At 41.6% G+C, this 25,885-nt stretch overlaps 2 protein-coding genes and 1 long non-coding RNA gene across 6 annotated transcripts; 1 reads left to right on the top strand and 2 right to left on the bottom strand.

Annotated features, from left to right (window-relative positions):
* Positions 1-70: 70 nt before the first annotated feature.
* Positions 71-11,175, bottom strand: LOC135337836 (uncharacterized). 3 transcript variants are annotated; one of them, XM_064533837.1, is made up of 4 exons: positions 10,752-11,175; positions 1,963-2,046; positions 469-1,786; positions 71-409 (listed from the first exon to the last, which is right to left on the bottom strand). In XM_064533837.1, exons 2-4 carry the CDS (start codon positions 1,999-2,001, stop codon positions 357-359), a joined length of 1,410 nt encoding a protein of 469 aa, XP_064389907.1. In that variant the 5' UTR covers positions 2,002-2,046; positions 10,752-11,175; the 3' UTR covers positions 71-356. The 3 variants fall into 3 exon arrangements, with proteins under 3 accessions (XP_064389907.1, XP_064389906.1, XP_064389908.1); XM_064533836.1 differs by lacking the exon at positions 10,752-11,175 and adding an exon at positions 9,753-9,827; XM_064533838.1 differs by lacking the exon at positions 10,752-11,175 and adding an exon at positions 9,179-9,651.
* On the top strand, positions 2,174-4,319 carry LOC135337861 (uncharacterized). The gene is made up of 2 exons (XR_010395334.1): positions 2,174-2,854; positions 3,958-4,319. It is a non-coding gene; the product is annotated as an uncharacterized LOC135337861 (long non-coding RNA).
* An 11,647-nt stretch (positions 11,176-22,822) lies between the features above and the next one.
* On the bottom strand, positions 22,823-25,873 carry LOC135337854 (uncharacterized). 2 transcript variants are annotated; one of them, XM_064533858.1, is made up of 5 exons: positions 25,579-25,873; positions 24,484-24,628; positions 24,110-24,281; positions 23,803-23,911; positions 22,823-23,126 (listed from the first exon to the last, which is right to left on the bottom strand). In XM_064533858.1, the coding sequence occupies exons 1-5, from the start codon at positions 25,750-25,752 to the stop codon at positions 22,959-22,961; spliced, it is 768 nt and encodes a 255-aa protein (XP_064389928.1). In that variant the 5' UTR covers positions 25,753-25,873; the 3' UTR covers positions 22,823-22,958. The 2 variants fall into 2 exon arrangements, with proteins under 2 accessions (XP_064389928.1, XP_064389929.1); XM_064533859.1 differs by lacking the exon at positions 22,823-23,126 and adding an exon at positions 23,159-23,221.
* Between the last annotated feature and the right edge of the window lie 12 nt (positions 25,874-25,885).

The following is a 25,885-nucleotide window of genomic DNA, read 5'->3' on the forward strand; positions in this document are numbered from 1 at the left end:
TGCTGTGCATGCATGGACCTCACTCAAACCATGCCAATTAATTAAGGGATGTCTATAATTATACCGAATGCAAAGTATACAAGTATAATTTTCTTATAGAGCTCACAGTGTGGAATTTTAGAGCAATAAGAAGACAAAAGACATTATACAGACAAAGGTGCAAAAGACATTATACAGACAAGACAAAGGTGCAAAAGACATTATACAGACACAGACAAAACAAAGGTGCAAAAGACATTATACAGACAAGACAAAGGTGCAAAAGACATTATACAGACACAGACAAAACAAAGGTGCAAAATACATTATACAACAAGATAATTTCTTGCTAATTAAACCGTCTTTGAAGTACTAGTTTATTGATCTCTCTTTGATAAAACATCTTGAAGTACCAGTTTATCCAACTCACCTAAGAATGGGAATGAGTAATAAAATTATCATTTGTATAAGTGTATAATCATTTCTTACCAGTGAAGACAAGCTTTTTAAAAAAGGGCAAACAAATCTTGTAGTCCCTGTGGTCAGTGTCATCTTTAAATAACTGATAAAAGATGAGCCCAACCTGCTTCCAATCTAAATTTTCAGCAGTCCACCTGCGATCCAACGGGTAGTACATGTCATTTTCAGGATTGAAATCACTTGATATGGCTTTTGCTTTTGTGTTCGCTTTAACGCTTCTGTCTAAGTCTATTAAAACCAAAGTGGAGAAATCCGTTGCCACACAAACATTTTCTCTTCGAATGTCCAAATGGGCAATGTTTAGTTGATGAAGCTCTTCGATGATTTGCACTAAAACTTGTAAGTACCAATACAAATTTTTTTTAATTTCGCTAGGCAGGAGCGGTGGTAAGTACAATGGGTAAGTGAAGTAGGTAAACGGGAAAACTTCATTGGAAATGGGAAACCCGATTGACTTGGATCTCAGCCCAAAACGTAACAGATGGAACAATCTCGATTCTTCCTGCTGATTCATTGGTATTTTGTGTACCAGCTGCTGAGTTGGATTCACGATGACAACACTCTGGCCAGACATCAATTGTTTTGCTCCAGGCCCAAATACCCCAGCGATGTTGCTTTGGCATACTGGGAAAGCGAAGAGGTAACATTTTGTTTCTTCCCATCTCTTGCCCCAAAGATCTTTATTCTTTTTATAGACACGCTTGAGGTGGGCAGGAACGTCACAATGCATAATTGGCAAATGCTCCTCGTCAAATCTCATGTCATTAAATACCCATGCCACCGTGACCAAGATAACGCATTCAACGCTCTCAAACGGAAAGTAAAACCCTTGAAGGGATTCTTCTTGGATACACCGGTTTCTCAGTGATGACAGCATTTGTGCTAAGTGGATCGCTAGCTTCAGAGTAGTGTCCTTGTATGAACTGTTTGATTCGACTTCACAAATAAAAAATGTTGCTCCACTTCGATCTGCAATTGTTACGTCCGGATATCTTCGGATTGTAACTGGCATTGAGCTAGTGTCTGGCAATAGTTTCAAACCTTTGCACACTTGAGCTTCGACTCCCAAAACTTCTGATATGTAGTCACCAACTCTAGTTTCGCTTTTAATAATCTTTCCAGAAGCAGATACCTTCAAGCCCTTATACAAGGCATCCAAAGAGTAGAGTTTAGGGGGGGGTGTGTCACCTCTGTGAATCAACTGTTTTAATACTGACGTACTATACGGCGACTTGGATAGCGCCGAAGGGAGAATTGGTTTGCTGGCTCTTGAAGTTCTAACGTAATCAAAGTTTGAATTCCATCCCATACGCTTTCCTGGATAATCCTATGAAGGAAATAATGAGTGGTGGTTATTATAAGCACGAGAGGTTCTTAATTAGGCACTTTCGTAATACTAACACTTTGTGAGCGAAGCAACACACTGCTCTGTGCCCACTCGTTTTATTTACCAGTACAGTACGAGCATATCTAGTGATAGAACACTAGCTAAGTTGTGTTTACCCCTACGGCGCTCAAGAGTCCAACCATCTTCTCAGCCATCTTCTTTGGAGTTTCTTCGTAGCCCCGAGACGGTAGATTTCTTGCCTAAATTTAAATTAAGCCATTTGACTTAACAAATTCCACAGAGGCAATACTTGCATTTCATTGGGTTAAAAATCACATTACAGTCTCTAGACCTAATCCTAGCTCTACTTGATTTTGTTAACATACCAAGTTAATGTTTAATGGTTAGGGCCGGAAACTATATGCAGGCTAAAAAACAAAAGGTTTGCTTAGTATTTGTAAACTGCAAATGGCCAGCAACGTGACGCATTTGTACGTTGTGAAATAAACGTGGCACGTGGGCCCCACTAATTTGCCTCATGTAACAGAAAGAAAGATAAACCAAGTTTCTATTCTATTCAATGAAGTTTCTCCAGAAAAGTATACTACTTCAATACGTGTTAGGATCAAGTTTATTTTATGTTTGAACCTTCTGAAGCCGATACATTTGCTAGCATGCTGGAAAGACTAATAGCCGAAAATTCTCTCACAGCCAACCAGCTTGCTCTACATGGGAGTCAAAGGACACTGTCAGTGATGTAACTGCTCAACTTGGCTTTGCAATGCTGTCAACTTAATGGAAGATTTGTTCAGTATGTGTTCCATCCTAACAAGAAAGCAGTATCTATGGACTTTCTGTTGTTGTAAGAGAGCAAAGACTACTGCGTGTAGGACAGTGACAAATCAGAAAGGCCAGAATATCAACATAGAGCTACGATGGAATAGTGGCCTCCCAGAGTCTCTGGTTGATTCAACAAACTGCTGGGCTGAGGTCACTATATTTTTGGGGATACCCTGCAGTAGAGAGGTACTTCAATACCGAAAGGTTTCAAGGCACTAATTTTCAAAGGTAAACTGCGTAAATTTAGTGCCTCGAAGATACCAGTTCTTTTTTGCTTGTACCAATGGTACTCGCGTCTTTAGGGAGGTTACACATTTTGAAAGTGGTGCCTATTATAATACAAGCAATAATCTACCACCCCTACCTGTACATTATGTATTTCTAAAGCTTGTCGACAAGTAGAAGTCTATTTATATACCAGCAATATTCTACCAACCCCTTCCTGTACATTCTGTATTTCCAAATAATTTCCAGAGCCTAAAAAAGTTAAAGAGAGGGATTGGAAGTAAGCCTCGATTAAAACCGCGGGGAAACATGGATGGTACCTTGTTTCCAATCCCTCTCTACTCAATCTATGATGGAAGCATGCAGTGCCGTGCACGTTCTAATTAGCTAAGCACCACAAAAAATAATCATCATTTCGTAAATTGTGTTATAGTTAGAACATGGGCATGAGGTATCTATGTGTTATAGTGTCCCATATCACGAGGGCAACCCGAGGGATGAGGGACACTATAACCATAGATACCGAATGCACATGTGCTAACTGATTTAGATCCCACTTTTCCTTGGCAAGAAGTGTATCTATAAAAGCAACAAGCCTTAGCAACAGCTTTATTTTTGAAAATGTCCTGTTCTGACAAGCTAGTCTAGGATGATTTCTGCTAAAAAAAACCTTTGCATTGGCCTTGCTTCAACATTGGAATGGACAAACTAGTGACTCCACCTTGTGCAGGAAGCGCTCTGCAACAAATGAGCCCAGCCTCCTCTTTCTCTGCACCGAGTCAAGCCCCACCCCAGCTCAAGCTACACTGAACACCCTCACGAAGTGTAAGTTGTAGTAGGATGAGGTCTCCTATCTTATCGGACCCCATCCTACTACAACTTACACTTCGTGAGGGTGTTCAGTGTGGTTCAACTCCTCCGAACCTCTTTGAACTATGCGAATTTAGTGCTAGAAAAAAGTTGAATTAAAGAGCACCACTAAAGATCCCTTTTTTGGGAATATGCTAAGCGTTACAGAAATTTTAATTTTAGGCATACATTCATTCCCTTATGATTGGTGATCACCCCAACTACTACAAATGCTGTTTCATCTATATTTTATATAGCAATACCTCGCAAGCCAAAACTTACTGAGTACGCTGAAGAAAAGAAGACAGAAGAATACCGAAGAATACCCCTCCTCTCTACACCCCTACACATCACCGCCCTCGTAAATGTTATTGGCTGTTCTGGCTATATATACACTCTTGTATGCCTCACCAGCTTCTCTCCATCTAAGACTGTCTGATTAGAGTGCTAAACTAATCATAATTATAGCTGTAATAATCATTTTTATCGTGTAAGTTTTTGTTAATGTTGTTCGGTTTGATCCCACTCGTTTTACACTTAGAAAGCAACTGGCAGTGCTGTGGAGTGTTTTGCTGTCTCCAAGTGTATGTAATTATACTTAATGAATTGGAAATTGAAATGTACGCTCACCAGCCTAGTATATATAGAAACTTCGTACAACTGATTCATCAAAAGTGAAAACAATTAAGAAAGTTACATGGTGTATTATGTATCTTGTCGTGTGAATGATCATGGTTATTGCCTCAAACTAGTGGACTTCTTGATGGTTTTATTTTTCATTTAATTTTAAGTTGGCAGCAAAAGAGAAGCCTCTGACAGTCTTGATTGTCACCAAGTCTTGATTATTGTTCCTCAGATAATTGCAATTATTGACTGTGTGAACATGCATAATTATATGGTTGATTCGCGATCAAAATGTTGTCTATCATACATGTAACTCGGGATCCTGAACCGGTTGATATACATCCATTGTGTTACACCCATTAATACTTTTCTTGAGGAGGTGTTGTACGGCACAAAACAATGTGCATAAAAAGGGGACGCTGCTGATATGCTGGTATGCAGCTGAATCAATAAAATAATAATCTATTATCACACATCCTACCACGTCATACACGGATAGTGCATCCTACCCCATCCTACTACAACCTTAATTCTTCGTCCTACACTGGATTGTTAAGCCATCCATCCTAAAGTACCCTATCATACATCCTACCACGTCCTACACTGAATTGTTCATCCATATATACAAGAAGGATCATTTACAACTTGAGACTCTATTATTATTAATCACACAATTAACACAATTAACAATTAACAATTAATAACGAGCTAACAACACTTGTTCAATTGTCTTCACTTCCGATACGCAATTCTCCAACAATTCACTCTTAAACTTCCCGGACGTGATCAGGGACTCAACGAACTTGTTGGTTCGAATTTCATCTGGTTCCGTTATCCATTCTCGTGAGTGGTACGAGCTAGAGCTGGTGCTGGTATTCAATATCCAGGCCGCCATCCAGCCCAGCTGGAACATGTCAGTCCTGGCACCGTCGTCTCTCCATGTAGAGTCGAGTTTGTACATGCAGCTGTCAGCTTTACTAAATAAGCCATGTGCTAATTTGGCTGGATCTGATATCGAGGCCCTATCTACGTCGATAAAAACTGGTGTGAAATTTGAAGAAAACAAAACGTTCTCCATTCGCACATCGTTGTGCGCAATATTCATGCCATGCAGCTCATCAAGCGCGGCCTTCAAACGAAGCATGAACTCTTTGAAGCACAATCGAGCTTCTTCCTTGCTAAAGCAATGGTACGGAAGATAGGGGTACTCGACAATCATCGGATCAAGTGAAAATGTCTGGACATTAACAGTCAGCGTAGGTGCTGTTCTACCGAATGCTTTTTGGACTATCATAATTGATTTGTTTTCACCAGGGGCATGAATTACTTTGTACACAGTATTCTTGGAGAGAAAAAGAATGTGAGAGGTTGAACACAGCTGCTTGGGTGGTTGATATTCCACAAAAGTAGCACCAGCTTCAGAAGCAACCTGAGCAGCAGCATTTTGTAACTCAATCTTGGTCAGCTTTACGAGGTGGCGCACAATCGACGTAATTGGTAAAACTTGACTGCACTTCAGTTTAATTTGGGACTTCATGTATTCAATACCTTGTTTGATTTCTGGAAAACGTTTGAGAGTGACCAGAAATGCCATGTCTTTGATGCTGACTTTTATTGAAGTGATGCATTGCTTGTTTGTTAAATTTGGTAAAGCAAATACTTCAACGTAATCTAGTTCTGTATTTTCTCGTAGATTCCTGAATAGGTCCGTCGCGACTAGAACAGACTTTCGCTCTGTCCATAACATTGGAGAGGATTGAATTTGTGCGACCTGTGAGATTTCCTTAAAGTTTGATTTTTTTACTATTTGTATATCGGGTAGCTTTAAATTTGATGATACTATGTCGGCTTGATTGTCAGAATCAGGTAGTGGTAGAGCAACGGTTTTCAGGACCATCCAGTCACGGCTCAATTGACAATCCTCTAAGATCTTTTCGAAGCACACTTTACCTACAGAGTCGCTATTTCCTTTTGACACTGACATGCTGTTGGCTATCATATAATCAACATGCTCAAGATTATGATCAACACTCTTCAAGTTCAGCTCTTTGAAAATGTCCCATAGTGAGTAGGTTTTTATCTCAATACCTTGTCTTTCCCCCCCCCCCAACAGGTAGTAGCCATACAAGTTCAGATCAATCGCTCTAGAAAAAGAACTTGAGGAAGATTTTTCCCCGTCTATGGCGGTAGACGATCTGGATGGTATAGGTGCAACTGCTGATGACAAGCGAGTATTGTGGAAATGCCTATGAAAAGAAAGAGGCAAAAGAGGTGATACAGTAATACAGAACAAAATCAAAGGGTCATATGTGAGCACACGGTCACCTAAAACGCGTAAAAAACTTACGACGGTTTCTTCGGCATCGACATAGATCTACTTGCTCCACGGAACTGGTTGAGAGAAGGAAAGGGAGATGGAGGAAAGTGAGTAGAGGCTAGACTGACTGCTCTTGACTTCTGGGCTGCACAATGGACCTGGGCTGCACAATGGAATGTATTACGTCACTTTACAACCTGAAAAACCACAAAAATGTAACCACATCCGCATTCACTGCCTACCACATCACTGCTCAATGCTCAACCGCACATAAACTTTCATTATTTGCTGCCTCCTATCTAGACCACATGATACTTGTGTAAAGAGTGCCCAGACGGTCTCTCCCCAAGAGAGGGCGGCTGGTTCACGAGACTAGGGCACTACTACGGTGGCCCTGAGAGCTACTAGTAGTTGACATTCGAAGTAGGTAGTTCGGTTGGCTTAGCTATTTCGTAGTAGGTAGTTGGGTTGGCTTAGCTATTTCGTAGTAGGCAGTTGGCTTAGCTATTTCGTAGTTGATAGTTGGCTAAGCTATTTCGTAGCAGGTAGTTGGCTTAGCTATTTCGTAGTTGATAGTTGGCTAAGCTATTTCGTAGTTGATAGTTGGCAAGCTATTTCGTAGTTGATAGTTGGCTTAGCTATTTCGTAGTTGGTAGTTGGCTAAGCTATTTCGTAGTTGATAGTTGGCTTAGCTATTTCGTAGTTGATAGTTGGCTAAGCTATTTCGTAGTTGATAGTTGGCAAGCTATTTCGTAGTTGATAGTTGGCTTAGCTATTTCGTAGTTGGTAGTTGGCTAAGCTATTTCGTAGTTGATAGTTGGCTTAGCTATTTCGTAGTTGATAGTTGGCTAAGCTATTTCGTAGTTGATAGTTGGCAAGCTATTTCGTAAGTTTAAACTATACAGCAAAATGCAGCAAATCCGCCATAAAAAGTAACCAGACATTGTATAATCATGACAAGAACGCGAACCTGTTTTGTTGAGAGAGATGGCATAGTAGGTTGAGACGGTAGAGCTGGTAGGTTGAGAGGGTAGAGCTGTAGGTTGAACTCTCGCTAACGGTAAGGTTGAGCTATAAGACGGTAAGGTAGAGCCAGTCTATATAGTCGTACTTCGCCTCCAGTTTTGGTGAGTAGCTCACGAGGGCAGATCACGTGATAGCCTTCCTGTTATTATCCCCCACTACGTACTTCAGCTCAGCCCAGCTCTACCTGTACCAGCTGTATCGTCTCAGCCCGGCCCAGCTCTACCGTCTCACTCTACCATCTCTCTAAACAAAACAGGTTCACCGTACCCTATCATACATACCCATCCTACTTTTGACAATGATGACAAGTGATTCGCGGAGGCGACAAAGAAGAAGCCCTAGCCACGTGTCAGAAGTGATCCTAGATCGATCGCAGCTACTTCTTTTTCCTAGCTCCTACAGTGTCTTCTCATCCTACTACCCATCCTACTTCACATTTCACATCCTACCGATCCTACGTGTGTCTTCTACCACGATGGACAGTGATCCTCGGCCTCAGGACAGTGATCCTCGGCCTCAGGTAAGTGACAGTAGGATGTGTAGTGTGTCCTTTATATGCAAAGCTTAACCTTACTTCTTAAATGTAAATGTTGGCCCTCTGTGTGTTACATAGAACACTCTGAACAGTGGAAGCAGTGATGGCAAAATCAACGGATTTGTTGGCAAAAGGGGGAAGCCGTATGCCATTCCAGCTCAAGCTTCTCAGTAACGGCTAGCTAGTAAGGAAAAGCTTGCAGCAATGCTACAGTGAACTATCGTTCCCAAAAAGACACAGGAGTCTACTGCAATTTGAAACATGGCTGCAGGATAGAAACAGAAGTCAGGAGGACGAAGTGACAATGGACCCAGAACTGTTAAAATCGTTGGCTCTTAGTGTTCCTCGTAGAGACAAGAAAAGATACAACCCAGCAAACGCTATATAAACTGGTAGTGAAAAAACTGAACAGCCATAGCTAATTATCATTTCTGTACATTCAAAAATGATACTTGTACTTTATACCCTCAAGCTTATAATTCCCTGGGAAACTATGAGATTACGGCTCATAATTCCCTACTAAACACACACAAGTGGGATCTAAATATAGGTTATAGGCTGAGTCCAAGGTCTCTATGGGGTTTTGAGAACCGAAGGCCCAAGGCTGTAGCATCCCGAGCGTAGCGAGGGTGCTACTAAGGGCCTCAAAACTCCATAGTGACCGTTGGACGAGGCCTATAACTGATTTAGAATAGTGCTAAGCAAGCTAAGCTATTATTAACACAAAGAAGACTCTGTTTCTACAAACCTCAAGCAACATTAAAAGCTTTGCTCTGGCTAGTCTACATAAAAAAATATTGTATATACACAGTAAGTGCAGTATAGTGCAGTAGTAGTAGATCTAAGAGGTAAACTAATGCTCAAAGATGGTGGAACATCTCCTCTACACAATTCTGCAGATGCCTATATGTATATAAGATGTTCCATCATCCTTGAGCATTAGACTACCTCTTAGATCTACTACTACTGCACTTACTGTGTGTATAGTAGGTATATATCTTCAAGACCAGCTAGCTCACTGACAGTTGACAAACACTCTCTGGGACAAAAACCATTGTGTAGCTCTTACTTCAATATTTCACAAACTTCCTTTATTTAGAATAATAGCGCATGTATTACAGAATGCAGAGGCTGCAAAAACACATTGATTTTACAATGACTTCAATGTAAAAGGGTGTGCCAGCTCAGCACAATTTTACTGCGGAAGCTATACAGGAAGTAGTTAGTGGGCGTTCAAATAGCAATCAAAATTCCAGGCTCTTAAAAGGAATAGGACTATTAAATTCTACAGTTGGTGCTTAATTAGTAGTGTGGTTCTATCACAACAGTTTTTGCTTATAATTATATTGATGATAGTAGTTTTGAACAGGCTATTTAGCTCCCTCAATATTAGGGGGGTGAGAAACATTTAGATGTCTCATAATACCACATACCCTAATCACGACACGAACGCACCTGGATTGTTGAGACGGTACGGTAGAGCTGGGCTAGTGAGACGGTACGGTAGAACAGTGATCCTCGAAGAATGCACCTGGATTGTTGAGATGCACCTGGATTGTTGAGACGGTAGAGCTGGGCTAGTGAGACGGTACGGTAGAACAGTGATCCTCGAAGAATGACAGCGAGTTACTGAGTAGCGACTTTTTATACTCTCTAGTCATCCGGTCATAAATACTGCAATCCGATTGGCTAAATGAATATGGGCAGTTCTATTTTTAGAAAGTGTCTCTATTTTTGTCATTACGTCAGGGTCAAAACCAGGTGTTGATTGTCTGCCACTTGCACTCTTACGTATACACCCTTAGGCCATAGATACTACAATGTAATTTTTTATAGTATCTATGCTTAGGCAAGCTTGTTGTTCCTCTCAAACACCTTGGTGTCATTGTGTGTTAAAACATTGTTCACATCCTCATCTCATCTTCTCAAATGACATGCATGTACAACCCCCCTCATTCACACACACACACACACACAAGCTCATAGCTAATATACTGTACACAACCTTCCCCCCTACACACACAGGCTTATAGCTAATGTACTGCTTAAAATACGTACAATGTTCAGTTGTGACAATGTTTATACATAATTATCGCGATTCTTAGAGCTATACCCCCCCCCAAGCTCCTGGTGGTGAGGGCACACCTTAGACACGACTGACGGCTAGCCACAGGGATCACTCGATTAAACCCCTACGTGCAAGGTGTGCATGCAATTACAAACCCGGGTTTAGTGAAGCCCTTCTTGACAGCTACATTGTACATGTATGTTGCACTCCAAAGTAGTTGCTTAAGAAAATTTTGACATGTATTTTATTCTCAAAACCACGAGCACAACATAGACTACATCATTGCCATCACACAAGCAACCTCACAAATTTATGATGGCCACATAACAGGATTCTGTTTACACTAATAGCTGAGGAATCACCCATAACTAATGTCTCCGTACAGACATGTGTTTCCAAAGCCTGCATATAGTTACCCCTTTTATACCAGCATACATGTGTAATTCTCACCCAAAAACTTGAACTTTCTCAATGTACTCACCAGTCGAGGCTTTGAAGTCCGAGCTGAATAATGAGAGGGTTTGTCTAGTCTTTCCCCCAGGACTGTGGAACCCACCACTCAGAGTGGGGGTCTGGACCACAACTCTCTGTTCTGCTGTTGAGGGATAGTGAGCGTAGAGAACAAGACGCAGGGGGTAGTGAGCAATAACTATGCACGAGTTCGAGCGTGCACCTCAGGCCAAGTGTTAGCTGTGTGTGTGTGTGTGCAGGGGGGGGGGTTGAGAGAGTGAAGCTGTGTGTTAGTGAGTGTATTGGGTATAGCATGCATGCACACAATACACACCAACAGGATCTAACTAGCCCAGAAAATAAAGTAAGCTATAACAGACGTACACATGAAATCCGCAAAATAGTTATTCGTATTACTAGAATAATTATTTTGCGGATGGCCTTTGCGAATAAGCCAAATCAGCAGAAAAATTGACCTACCGGAATTGAGGTTTTGGGATTTTATTTTGGGAATTGATCAACACTCGCAAAGTTCACATATATGGCTCTAGCAATACAATATGCACAGTTATTAGTGAAAAAATAATGTGCATCACGCCATGTGCAAATTGGTTTTATAGCAAAATCCCCTGTAGATGGCGCATGTGGCCCAGAAGGTCTAGACCTTTTCTTCCCCTATGTTTATTGTGCCGGGAGTCATCAGTGGACTGCACAACTAAATCTAGTTTGCAGTCTATCATTACGAGCACGTACGTATGATCCAGTGTGGTTCCTCTGATTAATCGTAATTATTTGAACAACGACTAACCCTTGACCTTTTGACAAGTGCCCACTGGTCTGTGTGACCACCCTCCAGGTCTCCTAAGAGTAGAGCCCCACATCCTCAGCCACATGGTACATGTACCTGAGAGGAGGGTTAGTAATGTTCAATGAACACAATAATCCAGCAATGTGACTGTCGCTCTAACACTTACTTGTCTGTTGAAATTCTTGAGTGCAGAAACACACTGTTACATGTACGTGTAGCAGTCGTTGTAACAACAGCCAGCTTCTCTAGCGTAACTATAGTCAATATAGGGACCACTGGTGGGTGGGCGAAGTAATCCATGAATGATGAAGAGTGTAAAGAGGCATCAATCCAAGAGGTTCGTCTCTCTGGTCAGTCGTGCGTGAGACAAGAGAGGGGTGGATCTGTGTGAGGGGTGGGGTTGATGTGTACTGTATGTCATTAACACATACATTCAGTAGCTCTAAAGGAGGTCTATCACATCACATGAGTAAAGTTGGAAACCCCCCCCCCCTGCACACACACACACACACACACACACAGTTGGAGGAGTTGGGGGATAGTAGGGGAACAAGTGGAGATCTAGAGTGAGGGATATTGGGCAAACTGTATGTGAAACGGTGAATGTCAATGGTAACATGTATGTGGTGTATGTGGTGTAAGGAAGGGTTTAAATAATGTATTCAGTGAGTTGGCGCGGTAATTACAAGTACATACTGTAAAATTGTTTGAAATGACAGGTTACTTAATTGCATTTTGGGTGCAATTTTCAATTCAGGTAATCATTTCCATGTTGTCCCCGACATACTGATAACGAACTGGAGCACTGAAGTGCTACGTCTCAAAACGAGGTATATGTACCCATAGCAAAAGTTTAGTAGGTGCATATTTTCGCTAAATGACTCGAGAGCCCTCAGAAAAAATTTCCTCAGTCAATTCCACGCACCTCATGGGTACACAAACACATTATTATAACTTGTTGTGTGATATGGAATCCAGGTGAGTGGATTTAATCGCAAACAGACAAACAAACCAACGGACTATTATACCCGTGGCTTCCACGCGCCTCGGATAATACAGTACAGCTATATGCATAAAATGGATGCGCACAACGGACCAAAAAACAAAGCTGACTGCACCTTGTCCTCCACGGAAATTATTCACTTGTGAAGTAGAACACTGATTCAGCCGTATTGCGGGAATGTATGTACCGTTAGCGGGAATTTCGCGGGTGCAAAAGAACAAGAGCACGTGTATGGAATATGAACAACTGAGTGCAATGTACAGTAGAGGCACAAAAGTTCTGTTCCATTTTTTGATTCTGTTGCAGCAAGCAAATCCAAACATCAACATTACACTAGAAGGGACTGCTTCAACAAACCACCACACTTCACTTCGACCTTTATTATTTTTGGGTGTGTGGGTGGACTAAAATAACACAACAACTACATAGCCTCGATCCCAGGCCGAGTTTTCGCTTTTATAACGGTTAGGCGAACAACTGGTTCGCCTAACCGTTATAAAAGCGAAAACTCGGCCTGGGATCGAGGCTAAACAACTACATTGTGGTTGCAGTGGCTCTAGAGTATAGCCTGCAAAGGACTGTAGTAGTACTGTGGAACAATAGATACAGTAGAGAGGGATTGGAAACAACGTACCTCAGAAGTACCACCCATGTTTCATAGCCTGCAAAGGACTGCAGTAGTACTGTGGAACAATAGATACAGTAGAGAGGGATTGGAAACAACGTACCTCGAAGTACCATTGCTTGTCCCCCCCCCCCCCGTTTTAATCGAGCCTTATTTCCAAGTGAGGGTCTAAACATGAATAATTGTTTTTGCTGTCTTTGTTTTTGCTGTCTGTAAAAAGGTCACGTTTCTCCAGTCTGTTCTGTCATAGATTGAAAAGGAAGGGGATTGGAAACGAAAATGTTTGTGTGAAACACTCCGCGTTATAGGGCGTGGCTAACACTACAAAGGGATTATTTTATAGTCAGCATGCTCATTACCTGTCTTGGCTGCCATACAATGTGCTGTACACAGAAATGGTGAAATTGATCACTTTTAATGTTGAATATTCTAAAGTAAAGAAAATATAGCTCTAAAAGGTCGACTAAGCAACGCAACCACTATCACTAAACAAATAAATGTTATAAAAGAAGGAATAGCCCTTACTATGAAGTCGTGAGAGGTCAAGGCCTGTGGTGTGTCTAAAAGTATAGACTATACTGCAAACGTTTATGAACAGTAAAGCTTATCCATGGCATGAAACCATTCTATATAGCACTTAGATACATAATAACCAAGTCAAGCAATGTCTTTTGCTGTTTAGGCTTCGCAGCAGGGAAAGAGAAAAGTTGACATGGAGTAATTCAACTATACTCAACAAAAACTAAAAACAGAGTAAAGACAGCGGACTTAGACAAGTTAGAGCTTGTCAGTAGTGTAAACTTACTTCTCTAGAGTAACCTCCCAGCCTCTGAGTGATCGCTAGTGGATAGGAGAGCTAGAAACAGTTGAAATACAATCAGAGTACGGTCAAAACAAAAATAATCGCGAGCGCGAAATCATAACGTGGAGTGTTTCAACCATTTACACAGGGAGGCCTGGTCGTTTCCAATCCCCTTCCTTTTCAATCTATGGTTCTGTGCAGCACACCACTGCTCCTTTTAATGTTACATTCATTGTCTGGAATTAATCAAAACCAGGCAGGTTTGAGAGGTGCTGCTGAATCTTGCCTTAGCCACAAGGTGCTCATTAGCTCCCCACACTCTATCTGACATCTACCACATGGCAACAAGCTGGCAACAAGCTGGATCTTGCCTGGATTCACACTGGGCAGACAATGAATCAACACCTCTATCTGACATCTACCACATCCAACAAACTGTGTTGCCTTGCATGGTAGATGGTCAGATAGAGGTGTTGTGTGATACACCATACAAGCACTAGATGAATTCTTGAGGCTGTCAATAGATAAGCTAATGAGCCACCTTGTGGACAGACAATGAATCTGTGGCCTGCTCAACTCATGCCACAAGTCATGCCACAATAAGGCAAGATTCAGCTTGCAGCACTAGTTTGTTATGTGGTACTAGCATATGCTTCATACCCTTGGTATACAAGATATCAGATGAATATGTGGCTAAGGCAAGATTCAGCTTGTTCTCTTGATCAAGGCCTCCTGGTTTTGATTAATTCACACAGACAATGAATCAAGGACTAATGCTGCTACTGCTGCTTTTCATTTTGTGAAACTTTACCTATATGAATTGCAGGCAACAGCTATAAGAGGCAGCCACTGGCATTAGCTATAATTATGCAATTACAAAATTATTTTGTTGGCTTGCTGGAATTCATGCACTCCTGATGTGCAAAATATAAACAATTAATTGGGGTCCAGAACATAACATATAGGTGTAGCTACTGATTTGCTTACATATTGTATCCACAAACCAGATAAGTCCAACCTAAATGCACACTAAAATTTTAACTGTAAAATTTGGGCTTGTGATGTAGTAGTACTTCCCATGTAGATCTAGTGTCTAGATAGACACTGTTTTGGAGGTGGTCTATGGGATTTAGAAGCCCAAAGGCTGATTTAGTATCCTGAGCATAGCAGGGTACTAAAGTGGTTAAGGGCTTCTAAGTCACATGGACATGACAAAACAGTGTCTAACTATTATTTAAAACCCCCAAGTTCAAATAGCTCATTCCCAAATAATTATAATTAAATTTTCCAGGTGTAGGTACATCAACTTCCTCACATTTTGTCTGAATGTGCTCAGCTAACTTGTTGCTTGGTTCATTTTGGCAAAATGATGGGAGCTAAAACTTGTATGTATTGGAGCTGAGGGCCTGTATTTACTATCCACACTATTATAGGCTCAGCAGCTTGTTGACCAATCAAGCATAAATGATATATAGAAGGAATTGAATGCTGTGAAAGTAGAGTAGTAAATGTACATCCCCTTGAGTTGTGTGGAAAGTCAGCAGTAGTCTGTATTTTTTTACTTCACTTTGAGTTTTGTGATGTGTGGGTGGACTACATACACTACATTGTCATAGCCTCAAGGTTTGGAAAACCACTTGTAGTGGAACTGTGGAGCCACTCAGTCAGGTGTGGTTAGGTGGCAATCTGGGCAAGCTTCAGCTTGTTCAGCTTGTTGCCTTGCCGTAGATGGTCAGATAGAGGTGTTGATTCCAAGTGAGCCTTGTTGCCTTGGTAGATGGTCAGATAGGGGTGTTGATTCATTGTCTGCCCAGTGTGATACACCATACTACCACTGGATGAATTATACTTCAGAATGCTCCCTCTCACATATCATATCATGATTGATATGCTCGACTTCACATTCCGACTTCACATTCCTCATATAATCCAGAATAGCTGGCGCCCACTTCGTGGGCTGAGCCATTCTGTAATTCTTGAGGCTGTCAAGTCCCGGCACCTTGTTGACAGACAATGAATCTGTGGCCTGCTAATAAGGCAAGATTCAGCTTGCAGCACTAGTTTGTTATGTGGTACTAGCAAGGACATAATTATGCTTCTCTTCATACCCTTGGTATAAAGATATCATGTGGCTAAGACAAGATTCAGCTTGTTCTCTTAATAAAGGCCTCCTGGTTTTGATTAATTCACATTTCACACAGACAATGAATCAAGGACTAATGCTGCTACTGCTGCTTTTCATTTTGTGAAACTTTACCTATATGAATTGCAAGCAACAGCTATGACTTGGGGCATAGAGGCAGCCACTGGCAATAGCTATAATTATGCAATTCCAAAATTATTTTGTTGGCTTGCTGACATTATAACAGAAGCCAACTGTATTTACTACATTGTGGTTGCAGTGCTTTTGCAGTATAACCTGCAAAGCTTTTCAAGTACAACCTTTTTCACCTCACTTGAAATAAAAAGAAACTACCACTAATTGACCTCAGGTATATGTGTACATATAGTAATGGTCAGAGCTGGATGCTCATAGTTTCAAATTGTAAAGGTTGTGCAAGACCTACATCTATTTTTAGAGCATGTATTGATGTGTTTAGCCTTCTTTCGAGTGAATCCTAGGTATTACGAAACCAAAGAAATTGGCATTTCTTTCAAACATAAAAAAAACAGTGAATCTGAATCTACTCACCAAGGAGAGCACAAATGCGTTGTTCCTGAACTCCTAACTCTTCTTCTTACTGACGATCTTTACAAAAATGCAGGTAAAGGTGGCCATCTAAATTATGCAGCTAGCGGCGGATTGTTCCTTTATAGTGGCCGCGGTCAGTGGATTTAAAGCCGCAGCGCTAGTGCTTTAAGCCGCCGCCAACAACTGACACCTGCCGCCACCCTCGAGGTTAAGCCGCCACCACCAAGTAAACACCGCCGCCTCCTAACACAGCAAATTCGTTTGCCACCAACCACATCGCCGCCATCCTGGAGGTTAAGCCGCCGCCAACAACTGACACCTGCCGCCACCACCAAGTCACCGCCGCTTCCTAACACAGCAAATTCGTTTTCTTTTGGCACTATTCACCTCTCATAATTCCATGCCGCTCTCAGTTAGTATACACTGTCTGCGCATGCGTCAGTTGCCCCAAGATTCTTGGGGATCGAGATATCTTAGTAAATTAGTCAGTATATTGTATACTTCTGTTCTGCTCTTGCTCAAGCTCTCTCCAGTGTTGAAAAGTCAGATTTTGTCTTCTCTTGTACTGTGGTAGAGTGGTAGGCATTTTTCTGTCAGTACCAACCAGCTCTGGCAAATCTACTTGCTTCCAGACGCTTGTTTGATGCATGCCATCTCAGTAAGATCAGTGCTCCTCGTATGAGCCTAGAGTTGTGATGGCGATTTCTCTCTCTTGACACTAATCAACCCCACGTACGTCGGGTGACCATAGTACAAAAGGTTAATTGATAAAAATTAATTACAAAGAAATCCACCCACGCGCAAACGGTGATTACCAGGCCCTCTAGTGAGAGGGGCTGGGATCGAGGCTAACCTACGTATCTCCTCTGCTCTGCGTCCAAAGGAGGTCGGACACTTTTTCACCAATAATATTTATGACCTTAGGCCAAATTGCTTTTCGTTTTTGCTGACTCAGCAGTAGAACAGACTGGCCGGATCTAGCTTGTATGGCTATTATGTGCTGATAAGGTTAGGTCCAGTAACCATCACAGACACCAACACAACAAGTTGTCAACAGATTCAGCGACAGAAACCGTGCAGAAACATTGTCTAATAAATCAGTCGCTCTCTATGACATGGACTACAGTACTGTAGTGATTAGGCCGCCCAACTTTTAGAGGGCGGCGGAAATATGAGACTAGCTACTAAGCTGCTAAGCTGCGCTATACTCTGTCTTCCTACAATGTAGTATAACCTTCTTCATTTAGCTACTCTGTTCCAAGTTTACTGTTATTGTCTTCCTAAAGATAATCTAGTAGATTATCATCTGTTGCACTCAGTTACTGTCTTCCAAGTTATTGTCTTCCTACATAGATTGTTCCTACAATACATAGACTCATCTGTTGCTAAATATATACTTACTCTGTCTTTCAATTAAGTTATTTTCTTCTTAGATTAATCTCATATGTTGCATCTAGTATAATTACGTACATGCCAATTACCATCCAATAAATCATGAAGAAGTGAATAGCTGCATGCAAGAGTAACTTTATCTATATACTCTTGCTGCATGCCTCGGTGTGCATTAATCATTGGTAGCTGCAAGAGTGAGGGCTCTGCTGACATGATGCAGCCACTTTTAGCATCGATCGTTTTTAACAACAATCATGGTCGATCATTACCTATATATACTGGATTCTCTTGCAAGTGCAAAAATGTTCATCGTGATATAATGTATAAAGCTTTATTAACCCGAGGCGCGTGGGCGGCCACGGGTTATAGTAGTCGTTTGGTTTGTTTGTTACCCGAGGCGCGTGGGCGGCCACGGGTATAGTAGTCTGTTGGTTTGTTACCCGAGGCGCGCGTGGGCGGCCACGGGTATAGTAGTCTGTTGGTTTGTTACCCGAGGCGCGCGTGGGCGGCCACGGGTATAGTAGTATGTTGGTCTGTTTGTTTGTTACCCGAGGCGCGTGGGCGGCCACGGGTATAGTAGTCTGTTGGTTTGTTTGTTTGTTTGTCTGTTTGTTTGTCACAGGTATATCTACTCACCTGGATGCCACAGCACTGCATTTACAGCATGGATAGCCTTCACACAACAATATCTTGGTTTAAATAGTGACAGATTGTGATGTTAAAGCTTCTTTGTCGAGCAAAAGCTAAGAAGCTTGAACAAGCTTGTGACTGGGTCTGCTTACCTGGATGCTCTAGCACTGCGTTTACAGCATAGGTAGCCTCCACACAACAAGTCAGTACTTCTAATACTGGCAGCTTTCGGTGTTAAAGCTTCGTTGTCTAATAAAAGCGAGCAAAATGTAGCTTGAACAGAACTTGCACATGCGTTACTTATAACTGAAGTGATCCTGTACCAGGTCCAGAAACAATGGAACAGGGTCACTAAAGTAGAAAGTTGTATATACCAAGAACAATGGAAAACAGGGTCACTAAAGCAGAAAGCTTGAATTATAGCTCCTGCTTTTAGCTCTGGGATCTAGGACCTGGAGCCATACTTCTCTGAGACTCTAGGCTTCTTTGCTGTGATCCTAATCCACAGTGCATATAGTACCACTACCTGTTCTCAAATGTTTCAGCATGCCTCCAGTCTGGTTTAGTTTTATTGTTCCTTAGTTGCTGTGCAAGTCATACGTGATAACAACATCACTATATGCACTGCATTATATTTCTGGTTTCTTTATAATCATGTCACCAGCCGAGGGTTTGCACTTTAGTGCTCTAGTTTGTTTGTTTGTTTGTCACAGGTATATCTACTCACCTGGATGCCACATCACTGCGTTTACAGCATGGATAGCCTTCACACAACAATATCTTGATTTAAATAGTGGCAGATTTTGCTGTTAAAGCTTCTTTGTCGAGCAAAAGCTAAGAAGCTTAAATAAGCTTGTGACTAGGTCTGCTTACCTGGATGCTCTAGCACTGCGTTTACAGCATGAGTAGCCTCCACACAACAAGTTAGTACTTTTGATAGTGACAGCTTTCGGTGTTAAAGCTCCTTTGTCTAATAAAAGCTAGCAAAATGTAGCTTGAACAGAACTTGCACATGCGTTACTTATAACTGAAGTGATCCTGTACCAAGAAAACGATGGAACAGGGTCACTAAAGTAGAAAGCTGTATATACCAGAAACAATGGAACAGAAGAGTCACTAAAGTAAAAGCTTGAATTATAGCTCCTGCTGCTGACTGGGATCCTACTCCATGCAGAACCTGGAGCCATACTTCTCTGAGACTCCAGGCTTCTTTACTGTGATCCTAATCCACAGTGCATATTATCTAAAGTACCACTACCTGTTCTCAAATGTTTCAGCATGCCTCCAGTCGAGTCTGGTTTAGTCCTGAGTTGCTGTGCAAGTCATGGCATGATGATGATAACAACATCACTATATATGCACTGCATTATATCAGTCTTCTGGTTTCTTTATAATCATGTCACCAGCCGAGGGTTTGCACTTTAGTGCTCTAGTTACCCGAGGCCGTGCCGCGGCCAGCGGGTATAGTAGTCTGTTGGTTTGTTTGTTTGTTTGTTTGTTTGTGATGGGGTTTTCTACTCACCTGGATGCCATAGCGCTGCGTTTGCAGCATAGATAGCCTTCACACAACAATATCTTGATTTAAATAGTGGCAGATTTTGATGTTAAAGTTTCTTTGTCGAATAAAAGCGAGCAAAAGCTAAACTTGCCCGTTGGCAGCTGCTAACTACACGCGGCCTTTATTCGAGATACCCTATGTTACATTGTGATTTTTCCACATGGGTTACTTACAGCTGACGTGATCCTGTACCAGAAACAATGGAACAGGGTCACTAAAGTAGAAAGCTAGAATTACTACCTCTGCTGACTAGGTATTTGCAGCTGAAGTGATCCCGTAACATGAATAAGGGCCAAGAAAGTAGAATTGTGACTAGTTGTTGTTGACTGACTCTGGATCCTATACTCTAGCCTGGAAGGAGCCATACTTCTCTTAGTCTAAGACTCCAGGCTTCTTTGCTGTGATCCCAGTCCACAGTGCTAGTGCATGTCTCATGTGACATACTCAATGTTTCAGCATCCCTACAGTCTGGTTTAGTTTTATTGCTCTTGAGTTGCTGTGCTAGTCATACATGCTACATGCACTGCATTATCACTCTTCTGGTTTCTTTATTATGTCACCAGCCGAGGGTTTGCACTTTAGTGCTCTAGTTTGTTTGTTTGTTTGTTTGTCTGTTTGTCACGAGTATATCTACTCACCTGGATGCCACAGCACTGCGTTTACAGCATGGATAGCCTTCACACAACAATATCTTGGTTTAAATAGTGACAGATTGTGATGTTAAAGCTTCTTTGTCGAGCAAAAGCTAAGAAGCTTGAACAAGCTTGTGACTGGGTCTGCTTACCTGGATGCTCTAGCACTGCGTTTACAGCATGGGTAGCCTCCACATAACAAGTCAGTACTTCTAATAGTGGCAGCTTTCGGTGTTAAAGCTTCTTTGTCTAATAAAAGCGAGCAAAATGTAGCTTGAACAGAACTTGCACATGCGTTACTTATAACTGAAGTGATCCTGTACCAGGTCCAGAAACAATGGAACAGGGTCACTAAAGTAGAAAGCTGTATATACCACGAACAATGGAACAGGGTCACTAAAGTAGAAAGCTTGCTTTAGCTGACTGGGATCCATGCAGGACCTGGAGCCATACTTCTCTGAGACTCCAGGCTTCTTTGCTGTGATTAATCCACAGTGCATATTATCTATAGTACTACTTGTTCTCAAATGTTTCAGCATGCCTCCAGTCTGGTTTAGTTTTATTGCTCCTGAGTTGCTGTGCAAGTCATGCATGATGATGATAACAACATCACTATATGCTATATCAGTCTTTTGGTTTCATGTCACCAGCCGAGGGTTTGCACTTTAGTGCTCTAGTTTGTTTGTTCGTTTGTTTGTTTGTGACAGGTGAATCTACTCACCTGGATGCCACAGCACTGCGTTTACAGCATGGATAGCCTTCATACAACAAGTTATTAATTTTAATAGTGGCAGAATTTCATGTTAAACCTTCGTTGTCAAATAAAAACGAGCAAAAGCTAAGAAGCTTGTGACTGGGTCTGCTTACCTGGATGCTCTAGCACTGCGTTTACAGCATGGGTAGCCTCCACACAACAAGTCAGTACTTCTAATAGTGGCAGCTTTCGGTGTTAAAGCTTCTTTGTCTAATAAAAGCGAGCAAAATGTAGCTTGAACAGAACTTGCACATGCGTTACTTATAACTGAAGTGATCCTGTACCAGGTCCAGAAACAATGGAACAGGGTCACTAAAGTAGAAAGCTGTATATACCAGGAACAATATTGGAACAGGGTCACTAAAGCAGAAAGCTTGCTTTAGCTGACTGGGATCCATGCAGGACCTGGAGCCATACTTCTCTGAGACTCCATGCTTCTTTGCTGTGATCCTAATCCACAGTGCATATATTTATAGTACTACTACCTGTTCTCAAATGTTTCAGCATGCCTCCAGTCTGGTTTAGTTTTATTGCTCCTGAGTTGCTGTGCAAGTCATGCATGATGATGATAACAACATCACTATATGCACTGCATTATATCAGTCTTCTGGTTTCTTTATAATTATGTCACCAGCCGAGGGTTTGCACTTTAGTGCTCTAGTGTTATGTAGCTTTAGTATCTCCACCGGGGTATCAGCCATTATACCCGGGATTCAAAATCTGCAATTAGTATAGAAAAAGGAAAGTGATATCCACGGTTACCCGATACTCTGTCTATTGAAGTGCAGCCTACAACAAGACAACCATTCTCACGTTATCTAAGTTACCTCACATGTACGGCAACCAAGCAATGTGACTAAGAAGAGAATTTAGGTTATACTCCTGACACATAGTGTCTTCTGTTCTTGTGCTAGGAAACAGCAACCATCATTATTTTTAGATCAATTGTTAGTGCAAATTTTCGTATGAACTACTGACAAGGGCGTATAAAAGAAGAGAGGGCATGCAACTCCTATATGAGCAGAGTTTAAACGTGGGCGGATAAATGTGCACGACTGTGCATGAAATGCTAAAAATATACATTTCTATTTTTAGCACTTCATACAAATGCACACATTCCTCCGCCCACGTTTGAACTCCGCTACCTACGTGTACTGATAGTGGAGTTGCATGCCCTCTCTTCTTTTATACGCCCTTGCTACTGAGTTGTATTTTCGAACAACTCACAAAATGGTGACATATATGTGCATAATTATATACACATTTTTCTCAAACATGTAACATGCATGTCTACTGTATACTACAAACAAACAGGCACGCATGCAATCGTCACACCTCAAAGTTAGTAGAGGTAAGGTAACAGTCTGGGGGTTGCTCTAAAGTACTGCATGTACTGTGGATTGTCCTTCCACTTTCTCAAGTTCTGTTTCTCCAGTATGGGTATACCCGATAGCTTGGTGAGAAGATAGCCAACAAAAAGCGGAGAGATCACACTGATGTAGTCAGTGCTCTGTATGGGAAACATAACGGTATTATTTATATGATGTAGTATAGTAATTATACCTCGAGGTGTACAGCCACACGAGGGGTACGGTATAAAGCTGACTGTGCATGTGCATGTGTGTGTGTGTGTGTGTGTGTGTGTGTGTGTGTGTGTGTGTGTGTAGACACTTGCTATTCCGGCTCTCTGAAGTACGGCCATCTCGATAATATACCGGCCATTTAGTTTGAAACTGATTTCTATAGCTAGATATTTACTGCACAAAACTCGTCCTGAAATGCGGCGACTTGCTATTCCGTGTACTGCCCCAAACTAGGTTTTTAATGTAATTTTATACGTACGACTTTTCGGGTGTGGTATGGCAGATAAAATTGAATTACATTTATAAAATAGAGAGCATAATGATTCATTATCCTCGAGACAGAACCGCTCATTAGATTCGAGGTAGGGTGGTTTTTAAGGTGCGGCTATTTTCTAAAAATTAATGCGGCCACCTCCCTATTCCGGCCAGGTTGCACTCCCCGAGGGTGACCAGATTATACTGTATACCACATACGAGGCTACCACGTTACAGAATTGAATTGAATAAGTTTATTAGAGGAAAGGGTCACATAATAATTATAGGAAAAAACAATGTCTATGTGTGACTATGATACTATGTAACAGTCAATATCTTGACATGTACCTTGAATGATGAAGAAGCAGAGAGGAACATTCCAGACCAGAGCAGTATTTCACCAAGATAGTTAGGAAAACGCACATACTTCCACAGCCCATGACTAATCCACACATCTCTACAAAGCAGGAGAAATACGTACAAACACAGTAAATTATGCTTGTGTTCACAAGTATGTGAACATGCAGGTACTCAACTGCGCACTGATTTAGCACCAACTCTGCATGACTACAGAGTACACCTAGTGAGTGGAGGTACGTGTGCAAGCTCAATCTCAGACCAAACACCACTATATGTGTCATTACTCCTTCCTCACTTGTTGGCAGGGTTACTCCTGAATGTGTACTTCTGGAAGTCAGCAACTGACTCTAGTAGCATGCCAATCAGCCACACGCTCCACCCGCAGTAGTCCCTGGTGGTGAGCTGCCTGTCTTCGTCTTTAGAGTTCAGGATTAACGTTGGGAGTAGGGTCACAAAGATCCATAGTGCTGGATGGATTAAATACTCCGGGTATAGTATGATAATGTAAAGTTATAGACTCACTATACGGTTTATGGTAGGCAGGCTAATTACTGCAAATCACTAACACTGCAAATCAAAATACATACTACAGCCATAACACAACAACTGAAAAAGTCTCTCCTTAGACACATGATTTCCATTTCAAGCATCCCTGAAACTTGAACATACCTTGCACAGTCCAGTAAATGAAGAACCGCTTGGGATCATTCCGAACTCTGTTGAACCTGCTGTCATGGCCATCCTTCATCACCCTCATAAATAGAAACAGACCCAGGCGAATGGCCCACACACATACAAGTGCAGTTTGGATGAGCTGTAGAGGTAAAGCACCATTCACCATTCACTTGCAACAGGCACATCGGTATTCTTGAAGCTGCTTAAAGAATTAAATAAAAAGTTCTCGTACTGTTTCCGTAGTTCCTGCGTAGTACGCTCGTATTTAACACCTTAAAATGGTGCGCACATTATTTTTATTACGAAATAGTACGTACAGTTACTATTATTATACAGGAAAAGTGGAATTGGAAAACCTAAACTTCTCGAAATTATACCAACACTGTTTCTCTACAATTTAATCGAGCCTGTTTACTACAACACAACATAGACGGGCTATAGGTGGCAACGATTATACCTTAGCTACATGTACTTTCCAACAACCGAGATTATCGATTATTTACACGTAGTATTTTATCATTCCACATGATACCTGCACCATCAAGTTGGGACGAGGCTACTGTCTTTTGTCTAATTACAGTACCAAGTTCATTTTATTTGAGAGCGTCAAGTAAAATATTTTTTGCTGGCGCTTAGGTAATGTACGCGGCGGCATTAATTTTAATCGAGGCTCTATGTACAATTGATCTATGATAGCTCGCGGAAACAGCTACTAGAACTTAGCGTTCTATTGCTAAGCGCCAAATGGAGTTTTTTCTTGTTATATTATTTGTGCGCCACTGGAAAATGATTAAATTTTAGCGGCACTGTAATTAGAAGACAGCAGATGACGTACAAGTGGCAGAGATAAATGCTAAACACGCAATTTCTGGCATTAAAATTAAGGTTTGTGGGGGTTCAGAGAGTTCTGTATTACCATATACGTAGTTTCTTCGGGGTTTGGGGGGACAAATGAATGAAATTTGAGCTCCTACATAAATATTGTACATTTTATGTGAAGCTATAATGTGCGCACACTATCCCTATACTCTTCTCCTGTATGTAGACAGAGCCAGCCAATACTTAACCGATCTAACACACCACACTTACCTGTCTAGGGTAGAACTTGCCAGTGTGCATGAGGGACTGTGTACTGAGCAGAATGAAGGTTGCAGAGCCAGCCAGGTCATAGAACTTCTCTGTCTTGAAATAGGCTGCCACCAAGAAGAGTGCCCATTGCAGAGCAAGGTCTGTCACTGCTGCTTTGGACAGTACACTTCCCATGATTGCGATAGCTAGCCAGTGTCCACAGATCAGTGAATTTCAGTTCTAGACCAGACGTTTTGTGTTGTGCATATTAATTAAATTAGTCACCTCTGACCAATCATTATCCACGCCTACTTCCGCTTGATACAAT

Source organism: Halichondria panicea, chromosome 6 (assembly GCF_963675165.1).
Source record: "Halichondria panicea chromosome 6, odHalPani1.1, whole genome shotgun sequence".
Taxonomy (NCBI): domain Eukaryota; kingdom Metazoa; phylum Porifera; class Demospongiae; order Suberitida; family Halichondriidae; genus Halichondria; species Halichondria panicea.